Source organism: Macaca thibetana, chromosome 10 (assembly GCF_024542745.1).
Source record: "Macaca thibetana thibetana isolate TM-01 chromosome 10, ASM2454274v1, whole genome shotgun sequence".
In the NCBI taxonomy this organism is placed as follows: Eukaryota; Metazoa; Chordata; class Mammalia; order Primates; family Cercopithecidae; genus Macaca; species Macaca thibetana.
The window spans coordinates 65,187,029-65,202,974 of record NC_065587.1 but is presented as its reverse complement, the minus strand read 5'-3'; the positions used below and the strand labels follow the sequence as shown (position 1 = coordinate 65,202,974).

General features: G+C 41.1%; 1 protein-coding gene across 7 annotated transcripts in view; it reads right to left on the bottom strand.

The window, feature by feature from the left end:
* Positions 1 to 15,946, bottom strand: part of NCOA6 (nuclear receptor coactivator 6) — a 117,524-nt gene that overhangs the window by 45,929 nt on the left and 55,649 nt on the right. For 6 of the 7 annotated variants that reach the window (XM_050806976.1, XM_050806978.1, XM_050806983.1 and 3 more), the window contains 2 exons: positions 10,307 to 10,429; positions 312 to 440 (listed from right to left, as the gene is read on the bottom strand). In XM_050806976.1, coding sequence (XP_050662933.1) covers positions 312 to 440; positions 10,307 to 10,429 — 252 coding nt within the window. Of the gene's footprint in view, positions 1 to 311; positions 441 to 4,230; positions 4,319 to 10,306; positions 10,430 to 15,946 lie in introns of those variants that run through there. The other variant, XM_050806982.1, reaches the window with a different exon arrangement.

The following is a 15,946-nucleotide window of genomic DNA, read 5'->3' as shown; positions in this document are numbered from 1 at the left end:
GAGGGAGGGTAAAGAATGATGCATTTACCAAATTTACTTGACTACAGAATTCTATGTAATGAGCATCTTGCAGGACTACGCAGGCCAAGGCACGCTTTTAGAAAAGTTAGGGTATAACTGATAAGAAAACAATGAGAAATTCTGAGAAGAAAATAACGACATTTAGCTTGAAGAAATCAGGTCATATTTTGTAAAGAAGGTGACAGTGTGAGTTTCGAAATTAGAAATTCAGCATCAGAGATAACTGAATTTTGTAATGATCTGTGCAGAAAGTTTCAGACTCTTCATCCTCAAAGATTGGAAGTCATTACCTGACTGAGAAGCAGGGCGAGGAGTCCTGGGCTGCAGCTCTGGATTGTGGCCTGGTGCCATCATGGAAGATGACACATTTCCACCCGGGGGTATCATAACAGTGGCAGGGTTGTTCATCCTTATTATTCCTAGAAAAAAGATCCCTAGAATAGAGTACTGGAATTTGCACAATTTTTGTTTTTTAATGAGTTATTTCAAGAATATGAAAAGATATGGAAAATTTGTTTTTTTTTTTGACAGGTCAAGCTGTTGCCCAGTCTGCCAAGTGGCACAATCACAGCTCACTGCCACCTCGACTTCCCGGGCCCAAGTGATCCTTCCGAGTCAGCCTCCCAAGTAGCTGGGACCATGGGCACATGTCACTGGGACCACAGGCACACACCACTGTGTCCAGCTAATTGTTCTATATTTTGTAGAGATGGGGTCGCTATGTTGCCTAGGCTGGTCTCGAATTCCTGGGCTCAAGCGATCCTCCAGCCCAGCCCTCCCAAAGTGCTGGGACCACAGGCGTGAGCTACTGCACCCGGCCTGGAAGTTTCTACACCCATCATCTACCTTTTTTAAATTTAAAAAATTTGCTCTTATCTCCTTCAGATATATATGTAGATACAGCAGAAGCCCCCTACTCCTTCCATTCCACCTCCTCCCTGTTACTGCAGTTGGGGTTAACAGTTCTGTGCATGTTTATTGACCTTTTCTGTATCTGTAGGTAAACTGCAATTTTTCTGTAGGTAAACAGCATTTTTTGTATGCTTTTAATCTTTGTATAAATGGCATCTTACTATATGCATTCTTCATCGGCTTCCTTTTTCACTTAATGTTATTTTTGGAGATTCACATCTCTCTTGACTGTTACAAGGGCTCCATCGTATAGAACCATATATCCACCCTTCTGCTGATGAATACTAAGGTTTTATTTTTCCTTTATTCTTATAATTTTGCAATGTTGTGTATTTGTCATGAATTCTTGTGGATATATGAGAGTGTTTTTACACTATATACTTAGAATTGCTAGGTTTTAAAGTCTAAGCATCTTTAAGTTTACTAGGTATTGGTAAACTGCTCTCAAAAGTTGGTTATACCAATTTATACTCAAACTAGCAGTTTGAGAACTCCTCTTTCTCCACATCTGAAAATTTCTGATACTGCTAAACTTTTCAGAATTTATCATCCATGCTCCTGAGAACAGGCCAGGCATGGTAGCTCATGCCTGTAATCCCAGAGCTTGTGGAGGCCAAGGTGGGAGGACTGCTTGAGGCCAGGAGTTTGAGACCAGCCTGGGCAACATAGCAAGATCCCATCTCTACAAAAAATAAAAAAAATCAGCCAGTGTGGTGGCAAGCGCCTGGATTCCTAGCTATTTAGGACACTGAGGCAGGAGGATCACTTGAGCCCAGGAGTTTGAGGCTGCAGTGAGCTATGATCATGCCACTGCTCTCCAGCCTAGGCAACAGGGTAAGAGCCTGTCTTCAAGAAAAAAAGTGATAACCACCTATACTTATTCTCTTTTCCTTTCCTTGGCTACAGAATTCTCTGTCATGGAGCATCTTGCAGGACTAAGTAGGCCAAAGCACACTTTTAGGAATGTTGAGGTATGAATAAGAGAACAATGAAAAATTCTAAAATGAAAATGATGACATTTAGCTTGAAGGGCAGATTTTGTGACATCTTTGATTTTTGGCATCGAGGTGAAAATAACCTCAAAATGACTGGGAAAGCATCTTTCTTCTTTTTCTGTGCTCTGTGTATCTGTTCTTTAAATGTTTGATAAAACTTTCCTGTAAAACCATCTGGGCCTATAGGTCATACTAATTGATTTACAGGGAAACAGATTTTTATTTCAATTTCTTAAATGGTTATAGACTTTTCAAGTTTTCAATGCCTTATTAAAAGTCAATTTTTATTAAATTATAATTTTGCCAACACTAAAATTTATTAGTATAAAGTTAACTGTGGAATATCTTTTCCATTCTTTTAAAAAAAATGATACATAACTCATATACTATAATATTCACCTTTTAAAATTTGTACTTTTTTCATTCTTTACATTGTTTGTGCCCTCTTTTCTTCTTTGGTGGTCTTACCATATTCATAAGTTTTAGCTGTCCTTTCAAAGAAACATCTTTTGGGCCAGGGATGGTGGCTCATGCCTGTAATCCCAGCACTTTGGGAGGCTGAGGCAGGTGGATCACTTGAGGTCAGGGGTACGAGATCAGCCTGGTCAACATGGTGAAACCCCCATTTCTACTAAAAATACAAAAATTAGCCGGGCAAGGTGGCGGGCGCCTGTAATCCCAGCTACTCAAGAGGCTGAGGCAGGAGAATCTTTTGGTTTTGCTGTTCCATTGTTTTTTTGATTCATATTTTACTTATCTCTGTTCTTATCTGTATAACTTCCCTCATAACTTACTGCTCTGCTCAATTCTTAAGTCAGACACTTAGTTTGTTAATTTTCAGTTGGTGTTCTTTCTTCATTAATACCAATTTCTAAAGGCTTAAAATTTCTTCCAAGTGTTGTATTGGCCACATCTCACAAATTTCAGTATATATTATTCTCATAATTCCATTCTAAATATTGTCTAATTTCCATCAGGATTGCTTTTTTAAATCACTAAGTATTTATAATGCATTACCACATTTCCAAAAATATGGGATATTTTGGTTGCGTTTTTTTTTTTTGCCACTGACTTGACCTAACAGCACTGCGGTTAGAGAACAGGATCTGTGTGATATTAATATGTGGTATTTACTGAAACTTGCTCTTGGAATAATCCCTGGTCAGTCTGTACAAATTTTCCATTTATGCTTGGGAATATTAAGAATTCTTGAATTATGACTGCACTTTTATTTTTTTTTGTTTTTTCTTCGAGATGGAGTCTCATTCTGTTGCCCAGGCTGGACAGCAGTGGTGCGATTTTGGCTCACCACAACCTCCACCTACCAAGTTCAAGCGATTCTCCTGCCTCAGCCTCCCAAGTAGTTGGGACTATAGGCACACGCCACCATGCCTGGCTAATTTTGGTATTTTTAGTAGAGACGGGGTTTCACTATGTTGGCCAGGCTTGTCTTGAACTCCTGACCTCGTGATCTGCCTGCGTCGACCTCCCAAAGTGCTGGGATTATAGGCGTGAGCTACCATGCCCGGCTGACTGCATGGTTTCTATGTATGTCCATTATATAAAAGGTATATTGTTATTCAAGCTTTCCTTTATCCTAATTTTTTACAAACTTGGCCATCAATTACTCACAGAGGTGTGTTAAATCTCCCCTAAGGTTTGCTATTTACATGCAATTCTTAAGTGTTTTGAGGCTAGGTTGTTAAGTACATAAGAGTTTAGCAACTTCCTGGTGAATTTTTCCTTTTACATTATATTGTGGCCCTATTTACCTTCAGTGATGCTTTTTATTTTAATGTCTGTTTTATCTGATAAAACTATTCTTATACTTTTCTTGGTTAATAGTCACCTTGTTAATCTTTCTATCTTTCTAACTTTGAACCTTCTGAGTCCTTATATTTTATGTGTTTCCTGTAACAGCACATAGGTAAACCTGAGAATACTACTCTGATTAATCATTTCCTTTTTATCAGTGTTCATAATCCATTTACCTTGTTAATTACTAGTATAATTTTATTTATTTTGTCATTTTATGATTTCTATTTACCCTTTTTTTCTGTGCTGTCTTCCTATTTTTCCTGAATATTACTGGATTAATTTTTTTTTATCATGGTCTTCCTCTTTAATCCTCTACTACTAGTTTAGAAGTTATATATTCCATTCACATTATTTTACTGGTATCTTTAAAATGTCAACAGACATATCTCACTTAAAGTTTAAAGACAATATATGATCATCATTATTACTAAATAAGTCAAGGCTTATTTAGATTTACCCCATGCTTATCAATTATTTAGCTCACCATTCCTTCTTAGATCTTATTTCTTCCATCTTAGGTTCAATTTTCTTCTTCCTGAAGTACATCCTTGAGCAGTTCAATTAGCAAGGGTCTGTTAATGGTAAATTCTCTTAGTCTCTTTGAAAAGCTCTTTATTTCATACTACTCTTGATAGTATAGCTATGTTTAAAATTCTAGGCGGTCAATTATTTTCTCAGCACTTTGAAAAAATTATTCCAATGTTTCCTGGCCTCCAATGCTGCTGTTGAGAAATCAAGGAAAGCTGATAGTCTTTCCTTTGCAAATAATAGGTCTTTTCTTTTGGGTTGCTTTTAGCATTCTGTTTTTCAATGTTCTGAAGTTTTTTTTGTTTTGTTTTGTTTTTGAGACGAGTCTCACTCTGTCGCCCAGGCTGGAGTGCAGTGGCCGAATCTCAGCTCACTGCAAGCTCCGCCTTTCGGGTTCACGCCATTCTCCTGCCTCAGCCTCCCGAGTAGTGGGACTACAGGCGCCCGCCACCTCGCCTGGCTAGTTTTTTGTATTTTTTAGTAGAGACGGAGTTTCACCGGGTTAGCCGGGATGGTCTCGATCTCCTGACCTTGTGATCCCCCCATCTCAGCCTCCCAAAGTGCTGGGATTACAGGCTTGAGCCACCGCGCCCGGCCCTGAAGTTTTACAATATTGTGTCTAGATGTAGATTTATTTTTATTTTGTAGTGCTCAGGATTACTGGGCTTCTGAATCTGAGGACTTATGTCTTTCATCCATTCTGGAAAAATTTTAGCCATTCTCTGACTGTCATCCCTCCTCAATTTCTTTATCTTATTCAGGAACTCTTTTCAAACATGTTAAACCTTATCATTTTATCCTTCTTGTCTCTTGACCTCTTTCATATTTCCATCTCTTTTTCTCTGCTGCATCCTAAGTGATTTATTCAAATTCACCTTTCAATCCAGCTATTTCTAATTTGCTGAATAAGTTATTCACTTTATTTTTTAATTTCTGTAAGTTCTGTTCCCCCATCTCTCCTTATGTTTTAATAGTGTCTTGTTTTCTTATGATTCTTGTAATTGTTAATACTTTGATATTCCTATTACCTAAAATTCTGGAGGGAGCGAGTCTAATCCTAAATTGTATAAATTCAGAATATAAGCTCATTTATATCAGGTTTTAACTAGAAGTCTGCAATGACTAGGGTTGAGAATATGCCCCTCCACAGCTTCAACAGTTATCACCAGTCTAGACCCACCTAATGTTAATGACTTAGCCTGTTAATGGGTATTCACTAACATATTAAATGTCCAAAATACAAGAGGGTAGAGAAGACAATTCCACAACACCCATTTTCCCACCTCATGTCTACAGCCCCAGCAAACACAGACAAATTTCCTATTAATTTCCCATTAATTTCCCTATGCCAGAGGGTGACATTTTCCTAATCTATCTTTCACTGAAAATTCTGGTTTCATGAGGAATTTTGAATTCTAACTTGCTTCTTCATGTTGACCCAAGGCTTTATTTTTTATCCCTTCCCGGCCATTAAAACCCAAATGCTTTAGACCCTGCAGAATCTCATTTGTTTACTGCTGTTTAAATATTCACCTTTGACTTTTTTTTTTTTTTTTGGCCCTAGGGAGTTCCTCTACTTTCTTTCCCCACCCCTCTGCTTCCAAGCCCAGCTACATTTTTTTTTTTTTTGGACACGGAGTCTTGCTCTGTCACCCAGGCTGGAGTGCAGTGGCTTGATCTTGGCTCACTGCAAGCTCCGCCTCCAGGGTTCACGCCACTCTCCTGCCTCAGTCTCCCAAGCAGCTGGGAATACAGGCACCCGCCACCACACCCGGCTAATTTTTTGTATTTTTAGTAGAGACAGAGTTTCACCGTGTTAGCTAGGATGGTCTCGATCTCCTGACCTCATGATCTGCCCGCCTCGGCCTCCCAAAGTGCTGGGATTACAGGCGTGAGTCACCGTGCCCGGCCGCCCAGCTACATATTAAGTGTTATAGGCAGGGCACGGTGGCTCACGCTTGTAATCCCAGCACTTTGGGAGACTGAGGCGGGTGGATCACTTGAGGTCAGGAGTTCGAGACCAGCCTGGCCAAGACAGTGAAACTACTAAAAATACAAAAATTAGCCAGACATGGTGGTGGGCACCTGTAATCCCAGCTGCTAGGGAGGGTGAGGCAGAGAATTGCTTGAACCTGGGAGGCAGAGCTTGCAATAAGCCGAGATCGCACAACTATACTCCAGCTTTGGTGACAGAGCAAGACTTTGTCTCGAAAAAAAAAAAAAAAAGTTGTATTTTAAGGTATTTTGTAGTTGGAGAGGACAGTTAGGCTAATGTTTATCTATTGAAACTGGATTTGTTTCTGAGGAATTGCACCTGGTTTTTTAAAGATGGTAGTTAGACAATTAAGAAAGCTCTCATGAGGGCTTGGTGTGGTGGCTCACACCTGTAATCCCAGCACTTTGTGAGGTCTAGGCAGGTGGATCACCTGAGAGCAGGAGTTCGAGACCAGTCTGGCCAACACGGTGAAATCCCATCTCTATTAAAAATATAAAAATTAGCCAATTAGCCGGGTGTGGTGGCACCCGCCTGTAATCCTAGTCACTCTCCAGGCTGAGGTGAGAGGATCACTTGAACTCAGGAGGTGGAGGCTACAGTGAGCTGAGATCATGCCACTGTACTCCAGCCTGGGTGACAGAGTGAGACTCCTTCTCAAGAAAAAAAAAAAAAGCGAGAGAAAGCTCTCGTGAGATAAGAAACAGGTTTTTGGCCGGCGCAGTGGCTCACGCCTATAATCCCAGCACTTTGGGAGGCCAAGGCAGGCGGATTAAGAGGTCAGGAGATCCATACCATCCCGGCTAACACAGTAAAACCTCATCTTTACTAAAAATAAAAAAAAAAAATCAGCCGGGCGTGGTGGCAGTTGCCTGTAGTCCTAGCTACTCGGGAGGCTGAGGCAGGAGAATGGCGTGAACCCAGGAGGTGGAGCTTGCAGTGAGCCAAGATTGCGTCACTGCACTCTAGCCTAGGCAACAGAGCGAGAGTCCATCTCAAAAAAAAAAAAAAGAAAGAAAAAAAGGTTTTCTTGGTCCATAATAAGCTTCCTAATCCCAGAAAATTTCAAGTATATGCTGACTACATGTTCAATAGTGACACTATAACATGCATTCCAGTACTAAATGGGAATCTGCACAAGATCCAAGGTTCTCATCTAGGGGAAATTTTGTCCCCCAAGGGACATTTGGTAATGTCGGGAGACATTTTTAGGTGGCACAACTGCAGGGAAGTAGTGGTGCTACTGGCATCTGGTGGGTAGAAGCCACGGATGCTAAACATCCCACAACACACAGGACAGTCTCCCACAGCAAAAAATTATTGGCCCCAAACATCAACAGTGTTGAAGCTGAGAAACTTGAATTAAATGACTACTATGGTATCTAACAAATCTTTGAATTCTATAAGGCTATGAAAAAAAACAGGCTATGGATTTAGTTTTAATTGCAAAAGACTCTTATTAGGAAACTTTCTGTTCCCCACGCTAAGAGAAGAAAGTAGTACTAAGAATGATTGAAAAACCAACTGCTGTAGATACACAATTCTAAAGTTATTTATTATAGTTTTAGAAGAGATTTAAGGTCTCTTTCCCCAGAAAAATTTAGCTGTTTAACCTAATATTAAACTTTGTTTGCATCCTTCAAGTCTCAATAGACAACAGAGAAAAGCAATCCTAAAATATGCTTGGCAGTAAAGAAAGATATCTTGGGGGTTAAAATGTTACTATTACTACAGGTCATTACTAATTGATTATTCCTGAAACTTTATACCATACACATTATCTCAATCTGAGTCCTTCATTAAATACAAATCTAACCTGATTTCAATCTAAAGCTTCTCAGTTTCCTAGGTTGATAATCAACTATAGTACTATAATTGGCTGGGTACGGTGGCTCAGTTCATGTCTGTAATCCCAGCACTTTGGGAGGCTGAGGGGGCAGATCACTTGAGCCCAGGAGTTAAACCAGCCTGGTCAACATGGCAGAACCCTGTCTCTACAAAAAAACAAAACAAAACAAAACAAAAATAAGCCGGGTGTAGTCCCAGCTACCGAAGGGCTGAGACAGGAGGAACACTTGACCCTGTCTCAAAAAAAAAAAAAAAAAAAAAGCACTATAATTTACATGCACTTCTTAGGGATACTTAGTAAACATGCTTGCTATCTGCCAGATACTAGCCTAAGAGAGCTTGTAATTACAGTACTAATAACAATTAAGTGGAGTCTTAACATTTTAAGCCTAGAAGGGATCTCTAGCATTGTTTCTAGAACATAATTAAAGATGTTTATAAGCAACTAGGGTCAGTAAATATTAAGTCCTTTGGAAAAGAGTTGAGACTAGAACCCAGTTTCCTGATTTATTCATTCTTTCATTAACTATACGTAACTATATGGTAACTATAGGTTTATTCATTCTTTCATTAACTATATGTAACTTGGCTAGGCTTTTCCCACTCTGCTTCTGGCCCATGTCTTTCCAGTAGTGGCAACAGTGTCGTCTATAATTTCTCATAAAGCTACCTTAACACCAAATGCTCAGACTTCTGTGGGGAACTACATCTATGTACACGATACCAGGCTGGATATTTTACACCTATTATATGGTATTCCACAACAGCCCAACAGCACAGGTCCTGACATATATATTTTCCTAAGTCCTAACAAGAACTTAGGAAATGTTTGCTGCACTGCTCAGGGCCCTTCTACCTTCAAGCATGAGCTCAAAAGATGGTAGGTATTATTATTTCATTTTATTGTGAAGAAAGTATTGCTTGGGGAAGTATAGTAACTAGCTTGAGGCAACCAGTAAATGGTAGTACCAGAATAAAAACCTAGTTCAATTCTATGATCAATTCATTAGTTACAGTTCAGAATAGCATGTTTTTTTGTTTTGAGACAGAGTCTCACTCTGTTTCCCAGGTTGGAGTGCGGTAGTGCAATCTCGGCTCACTGCAACCTCTGCCTCCCAGGTTCAAGTGATTCTCCTGCCTCAGCTTCCTGAGTAGCTGGGATTATAGGCACCTACCACCACACCTAGCTAATTTTTGTATTTTTAGTAGATACGGGGTTTCACCATCTTGGCCAGGCTGGTCTTGAACTCTGACCTCAGGTGATCCACCCACCTCGGCCTCCCAAAGTGCTGGGACTACAGGCGTGAGCCACCGTGCCCGGCCAAGAATAGCACCTTATAAATTGAGCTCCTCTATACTGCTGCATTTCTCTAAGAGCTACTGTGGTAGAGTGGGAAGGGAATGACTGGGTAAGCAGGTTCTTACTCAGGTTCAACCACAGCAGCTCTGCTTTTCTGTTTTATTTGAATAAAGGGTCCTGCAGCTGAAAAAATTTGAAAGCCACTAGTGCAGTGAAAAAAGCACTAAACTGGGCGTTAGAAGATCTGTGATACTAGTTTATTGCTCCTTGACCCTGGGCAAATCACTTCCTTTATGTGAGTTCCACAGCTTCCTCAGCTTTAAATGACAGTCAGCTCAATTCTAATATTCTGATATTCACAGAATATTGAGTTCAATCTCTGAAGAAGAGATTTCAAGATTACTAGAAAAGGAGGCAATTTATAACTCTCAAATTCTAAACACGTAAAAACTCATATTCTTCCACATACATCTTCAGAATCCACATAAACACACAAGAATTCAATTTACAGATATTCTCAGCCTCAGAGAAAGTGGGAGTTGGAAAGCTACATTCTCCATTGTACTATTAATATTAACATAATGAGGGTAGAAAATGTCTCATTCATTTCTATTTCCAACAGCACAGGTCCTGTCACACAACAAGAAGTCAATAAATGTTTGCTGCATGGCTCAGTGTTCATCAACCTTTAAGCATGAGACCAAAAGATTGCAAAGATGCTTCATGCTGTGACCCCTAGCCTCCAGGAATGACTCATGTCTAGCTTTCCTGATTCAACAAATAGAGATGTAAGTATGCCATGAACCCCCACCTATCTTGCAGGGCTCAAATGATCAAATAAGCCAAAAAGGAAACTAGTAAAATGTCATACAATTGAGTCGGAGGTCTTACCTGGACCACCTGCCATGGGAAATCCTGCCTCCATCCTAACTGAATTTCCGGCTCCGATGGGTCCATTCATTCTCACATCTTGGCTTCGGTTCTGAGCCAAAGCCAGGTTGATAGCACCTTCCCCTGAGAATGACAGTCAAGTGATAAAAAGGAAATCATTAGAATAAAATGCAAATTTTGTTTATAGATAGCTATATAAGTGCTGTAGTTATCCGTGCTTTTGAAGAATCATGGTTAGTTTACCACCAGAACAATGGTGGGTTCAATGTAGATGGGTCTTTCTTCAACCCATCTGAGTAGGTTTCATTAAGCACAAAGAGATATAACCAATTCTTTTTTTTTTTTTTTTTTTTTTTTTGAGACGGAGTCTCGCTCTGTCGCCCAGGCTGGAGTGCAGTGGCGCAATCTCGGCTCACTGCAAGCTCCGCCTGCCGGGTTCACGCCATTCTCCTGCCTCAGCCTCCCGAGTAGCTGGGACTACAGGCGCCCGCCCCTGCGCCCGGCTAATTTTTTCTATTTTTAGTAGAGACGGGGTTTCACCATGGTCTCGATCTCCTGACCTTGTGATCCGCCCACCTCGGCCTCCCAAAGTGCTGGGATTACAGGCGTGAGCCACCACGCCCGGCCTTAACCAATTCTTGTAATAAGGAAGCAGGGTGACCATGAATGATGCTTAGTATCAACAGAGATCCTGGAACTCTGAATATTTATTTTCAACCATCTTACCAATTGTGTGTGTGGGGGGTGTGTGTGTATAATGGAAGAAAATGTTCTCAAAAACTCTCAAAATCCTAGACTTTCTTTTGATAATTTATGATCAGAAGGTAGATATTAAATATAAGTAGGTTTAATGAATAAAGAACATATACTGGTGCAGGGATACTAGCACTTGTGAACAAAATGCCACTTCCATTCAATAACTGCAACATAAACCTATATCCAGCAGGAAAAAAATCATGCAATGAAGAGGAGATAGGTTGCTACAAATCTACTTTCTGAGACACCAAATGACAGGACCAGTATTTGTATAGGTTTTTGTTTATTGAGACGGGGTCTCACTTTGTCACCCAGGCTGGAGTGCAGTGACACAGTCATATAGCTCATCACCGCCTTAAATTCCTGGGCCTAAAGGGTCCTCCTGCCTCAGCCTTCTGAGTTGCTGGGACCACAGGCACATACCAGTATGTCCGGCTATGTATAGGATTTTCCTTTTTTTTTTTTTTTTTGAGACCGAGTCTCACTTTGTTGCCCAGGCTGGAGTGCAGTGGTGCAATCTTGGCTCACTGCAAGCTCCCCCTCCCGGGGTTCATGCCATTCTCCTGCCTCAGCCTCCTGAGTAGCTGGGACTACAGGCACCCGCCACCACACCCGGCTAATTTTTTTGTATTTTTAGTAGAGATGGGGTTTCACTGTGTTAGCCAGAATGGTCTCGATCTCCTGACCTTGTGATCCACCCAGCTCAGCCTCCCAAAGTGCTGGGATTACAGGCATGAGCCACCGCACCTGGCCTTTCTTTTTTTTTTTTTTTTGAGAAGGGGTTTTACTCTGTCGCTCAGGCTAGAGTGCAGTGGCATGATCTCAGCTCACTGCAACCTTCGTCTCCTGGGTTCAAGGGATTCTCCTACCTCAGCCTCCCGAGTAGCTGGAATTACAGGCACCCACCACCACGCCCAGATAATTTTTGCACTTTTAGTAGAGACAGAGTTTCACCATGTTGGCCAGGCTGGTCTCCAACTCCTGCCCTCATGTGATCACCCACCTCAGCCTCCCAAAGTGCTGGGATTATAGGCATGAGCCACCGTGCCTAGCCTGTATAGGATTTTTAATTTTATCTTATTTGAGCTTCACGGTACCCTCACAGGTAATGTTACTAGAAGTGTTCCAATTAAGTAGACTCTAAACTTAGAGGAAACTTAAATCTTACTTGGTCCAATGATAAAAAGGTCTCTGAAACAAGCTACAGAATGTTTCTTGCACTTAATCCAAAATTTTGACTACTCTTATTATAAGAGAGCACCACCTTGTGGAGAGTTAAAATATAGCTAGTCTGTGGCTGCTGAGCTGAAAGGTTGCACTCACCCAAGTCCTTCTATACTAGGGTTCAGATTCATAGGGTCAGATGACAAAGTAGAAAGTTAATGAGACAAGGCAGTTTCCTCTGTCCTGTCACTGATCTAGGTCAGCTTTCTCTTTCTTTTTTTTTTTTCTGAGACGGAGTCTCACTCTGTCACCAGGCTGGAGCGCAGTGGTGTGATCTTGGCTCACTGCAGTCTCCACCTTCCGGGGTCAAAAGATTCTCCTGCCTCAACCTCCCGAGTAGCTGGGATTATAGGCGCATGCCAACACACCCAGCTAATTTTTGTATTTTTAGTAGAGACGGGGTTTCACCATGTTTACCAGGATGGTCTCGATCTCCTGACCTTGTGATCCACCCAAAGTGCTGGGATTATAGGCGTGAGCCACTGTGCCTGGCCTAGGTCAGCTTTCTATGTCTATTTTAACCAGGGAGGTTCACTGGTCACAGGGAACAAACATCCTACCAAAAAGGAAGCAATCACTGGGAGCTACCAGATGCTCTGGCTTGCCTCTAGAAATCAGGCGTAAAAGAGAAAGAGAATACAGGTCATGAGGGTTTCCACCAAAGGAAGGGAACTATTAATATACAAAATTTGTTAAGACATTCTAGGTAGAAAGAAAATTGTCTGGAAAAGGACATCAGTTTGTCAGTTTGTATCATTCCTCTGCTTAAAACAGGTCCATTGCTTCTCACTATTTTAGAAATAAAGACCAAACTTTTTTTTTTTTGAGTCAGAGTCTCACCCTATTGCCTGGGCTGGAGTGCAATGGCACAATCTCAGCTCACTGCAACTTCCGCCTCCGGGTTCAAGTGATTCTCCTGCCTCAGCCTCCCAAGTAGCTGGGATTACAGGTGCTTGCCACCACGCCCGGCTAACTTTTGTATTTTTAGTAGAGACATTTTGGCCAGACTGGTCTCGAACTCCTGACCTCAGGCAATCTGCCCATCTCAGCCTCACAAAGTGCTGGGATTACAGGCATGAGCCACTGTGCCTGGCTAGGCCAAACTTCTTAACAGTCTACACAAGGGCTCAAATTATCTACCTAGCCAAGTGCTGTTCAACACAAATATAATATGAGCCACAGATACAATTTAAAATTTTCTAGAAGCCACAGTAACAGATTAAATTAATTATCATTTATTTCACTTAATACATCCAATGTATTGTTATTCCAACATGTAACTAATGCAAAAATTATTTTTATTTTTTGAGACAGGGTCTCACTCTGTTGCCCAGGCTGGAGTGCAGTGGTGAGATAACAGCTCACTGCAGCACTGACCTACTGGGCTTAAGCGATCCTCCCACATCAGCTTCCCAAGTAGCTGGGACTACAGGAGTATGCCAACATGCCTGGCTAATTTTTTTCAGTTTTAAATTTTTGGTAGAGACAGGGTGGATGTCACTATATTGCCCAGGCTGGTCTTAAACTCCTGCGCTCAAGCAATCCTCCTGGCCTCAGCCTTCCAAAGTGCTGGGATTATAGGTGTGAGCCACTGAGCCTGGCCAATATAAGAATTATTGAGATACTTTACATTCTTTTGGGGGATACCAAATCTTCAAAATATAATATGTATTTTATACTTACAGCGCATATCAGTTTTAACTAGCCACATTTTCAGTGCTCAAAAGCAACATACAGTCAGTCTGTGGCTACCAATACTGGACTGCCCATATTTAGCCCTGTCTATCTCTTTAACCTCATCTCATGCTATTTTTCTCCTTCAATAACAAGGATTCAGCCCCAGTGTTTCTTTTTAGTTTCTTAGGCACACAAGGCTGCTTCTTACCCCAAGGCCTTTGCTCATGTGGTTTCCTCTGCCTAGAACAGTTCTCTGCACTCTTCGCATAGCTAGCTTCTCAATTTTCACGTAATCTTAAGTGTCACATGCCCAAAAAGGCCTCTACCAACCATCTTATCCAAGGTTAGGTAACTTTTATCAGAACATCTTGTTATTTCTGCAGAGCACATTCCATGTAATCATTCACTCACTCATTTTCTTGCTTGCCTCCCCCATCACTATACAGGGGTAATCACAAGTCTGTCCTTATTCCTTTACATCTGTTGTTCCAGCATAATTAATAGCATTCTCTTTCACTTTCAGAAGTGTCCTACTTTAGGCTGGGCATGGTGACTCACGTTTGTTAATCCCAGCACTTTGGGAGGCCAAGGTGGGAGGATTGCTTCAGACCAGGAGTTCAAGACTAGCGACATGGTGAGACCCCATCGCTATGAAAAATTAGTCAGGCCCATGGTGGCATGCACCTGTGGTCCTAGCTACTCAGGAGGCTGAGATGGGAGGATCGCTTGAGCCCAGGAGGCTGAGGCTACAGTGAGTTGTGTTTGTACCACTGCACTCCAACCCAGGCAACATAGTGAGACTTTGTCTCAAATAAAAAAGAAAGAAAAGTGTCCTAATTTAATGATAAATTATATGACGATCTATAATATATCCTTTATACATAAAATAGTGCCTGGTACATGGCAGGTGCTCATTAGCTATTTTTAAAATAAAAACAGTCATCTTATTTATAACCTTACAAAGGATTATAGGCATTTTTCTACATGACAAATTAAGTTCTGGAAAACCTCACATTTATCAAATCTCATACTCACAATAAGAGGGTTAGGGCAAACTGAAAACCTATGAGACTTTGTAACCAGAGCTCTAATAAAAGCAGTAACTGGTGGAGGCAAAATACCAGAAAAAATGCAGTGGAAATGCCTGGTTAAAGCTGCTGAGATAATGCAGATGTAGTGGAGCTCTGAGCCAGTGGGGCTGCCATTAAGGTGGACACAGGAAGAAATGCAACCTGTCATGAGCTGAGAGCCAGGCAAGGCTGGGGGACGCACATCAGGAAGGCACACAAATGCACACTCTCATCCTTAATTTTAATAGAGCTGAAAAGACTCCCACACATGCAACAGCTGAGTGAAAAGCTTTTTCTTGTTGATAATTATAATTCTATTTCTACTATTCCAGCTCCTCTTACCTAAGAAAAAAAATCACATCTTAATAAACAGAATTTCCACATTATACTGCTATTATTCCCCTATTTGCCAACTGCATATATGCCAATTCATGTCAAAGAGAACACTACGGGCTCCCAAACTTGCCAATTAGGGGTCCACAAACTACGTCTTGTGGGCCAAATGCAGCCCACTGCATGTTTATTTAAATAAAGTGTTATTGAAATCCTGCCATGTTTACTTGTTTACATATTGCCTATGGCTGTTTTTGCCCTACAAGACAGAGCTGAGTACTTGTTGAGTTGAGATCTTATGGCCTGAAAAGCCAAAAATATTTATTCTTGGCCCTTTATAGAAAAAGTTAGCAGACTACCACTTTAGATCACCATGAATTTACAGAGGTGGCACAAAATGTCCTCAAAAAGATGTTTCCCCAACTCCCTGGCCAAAACTTAAAAAAGGAAGGGTACAGGGAGTATTAGTCAATGGAGAATGGACTCTTGCGAGAACAACCTGTCCCTCAAGCCTTGCAGCAGACATGACAGTGGCAACATTCCTTCTTTTTGTTTTTTTGAGACAAAATTTCGCTCTTGT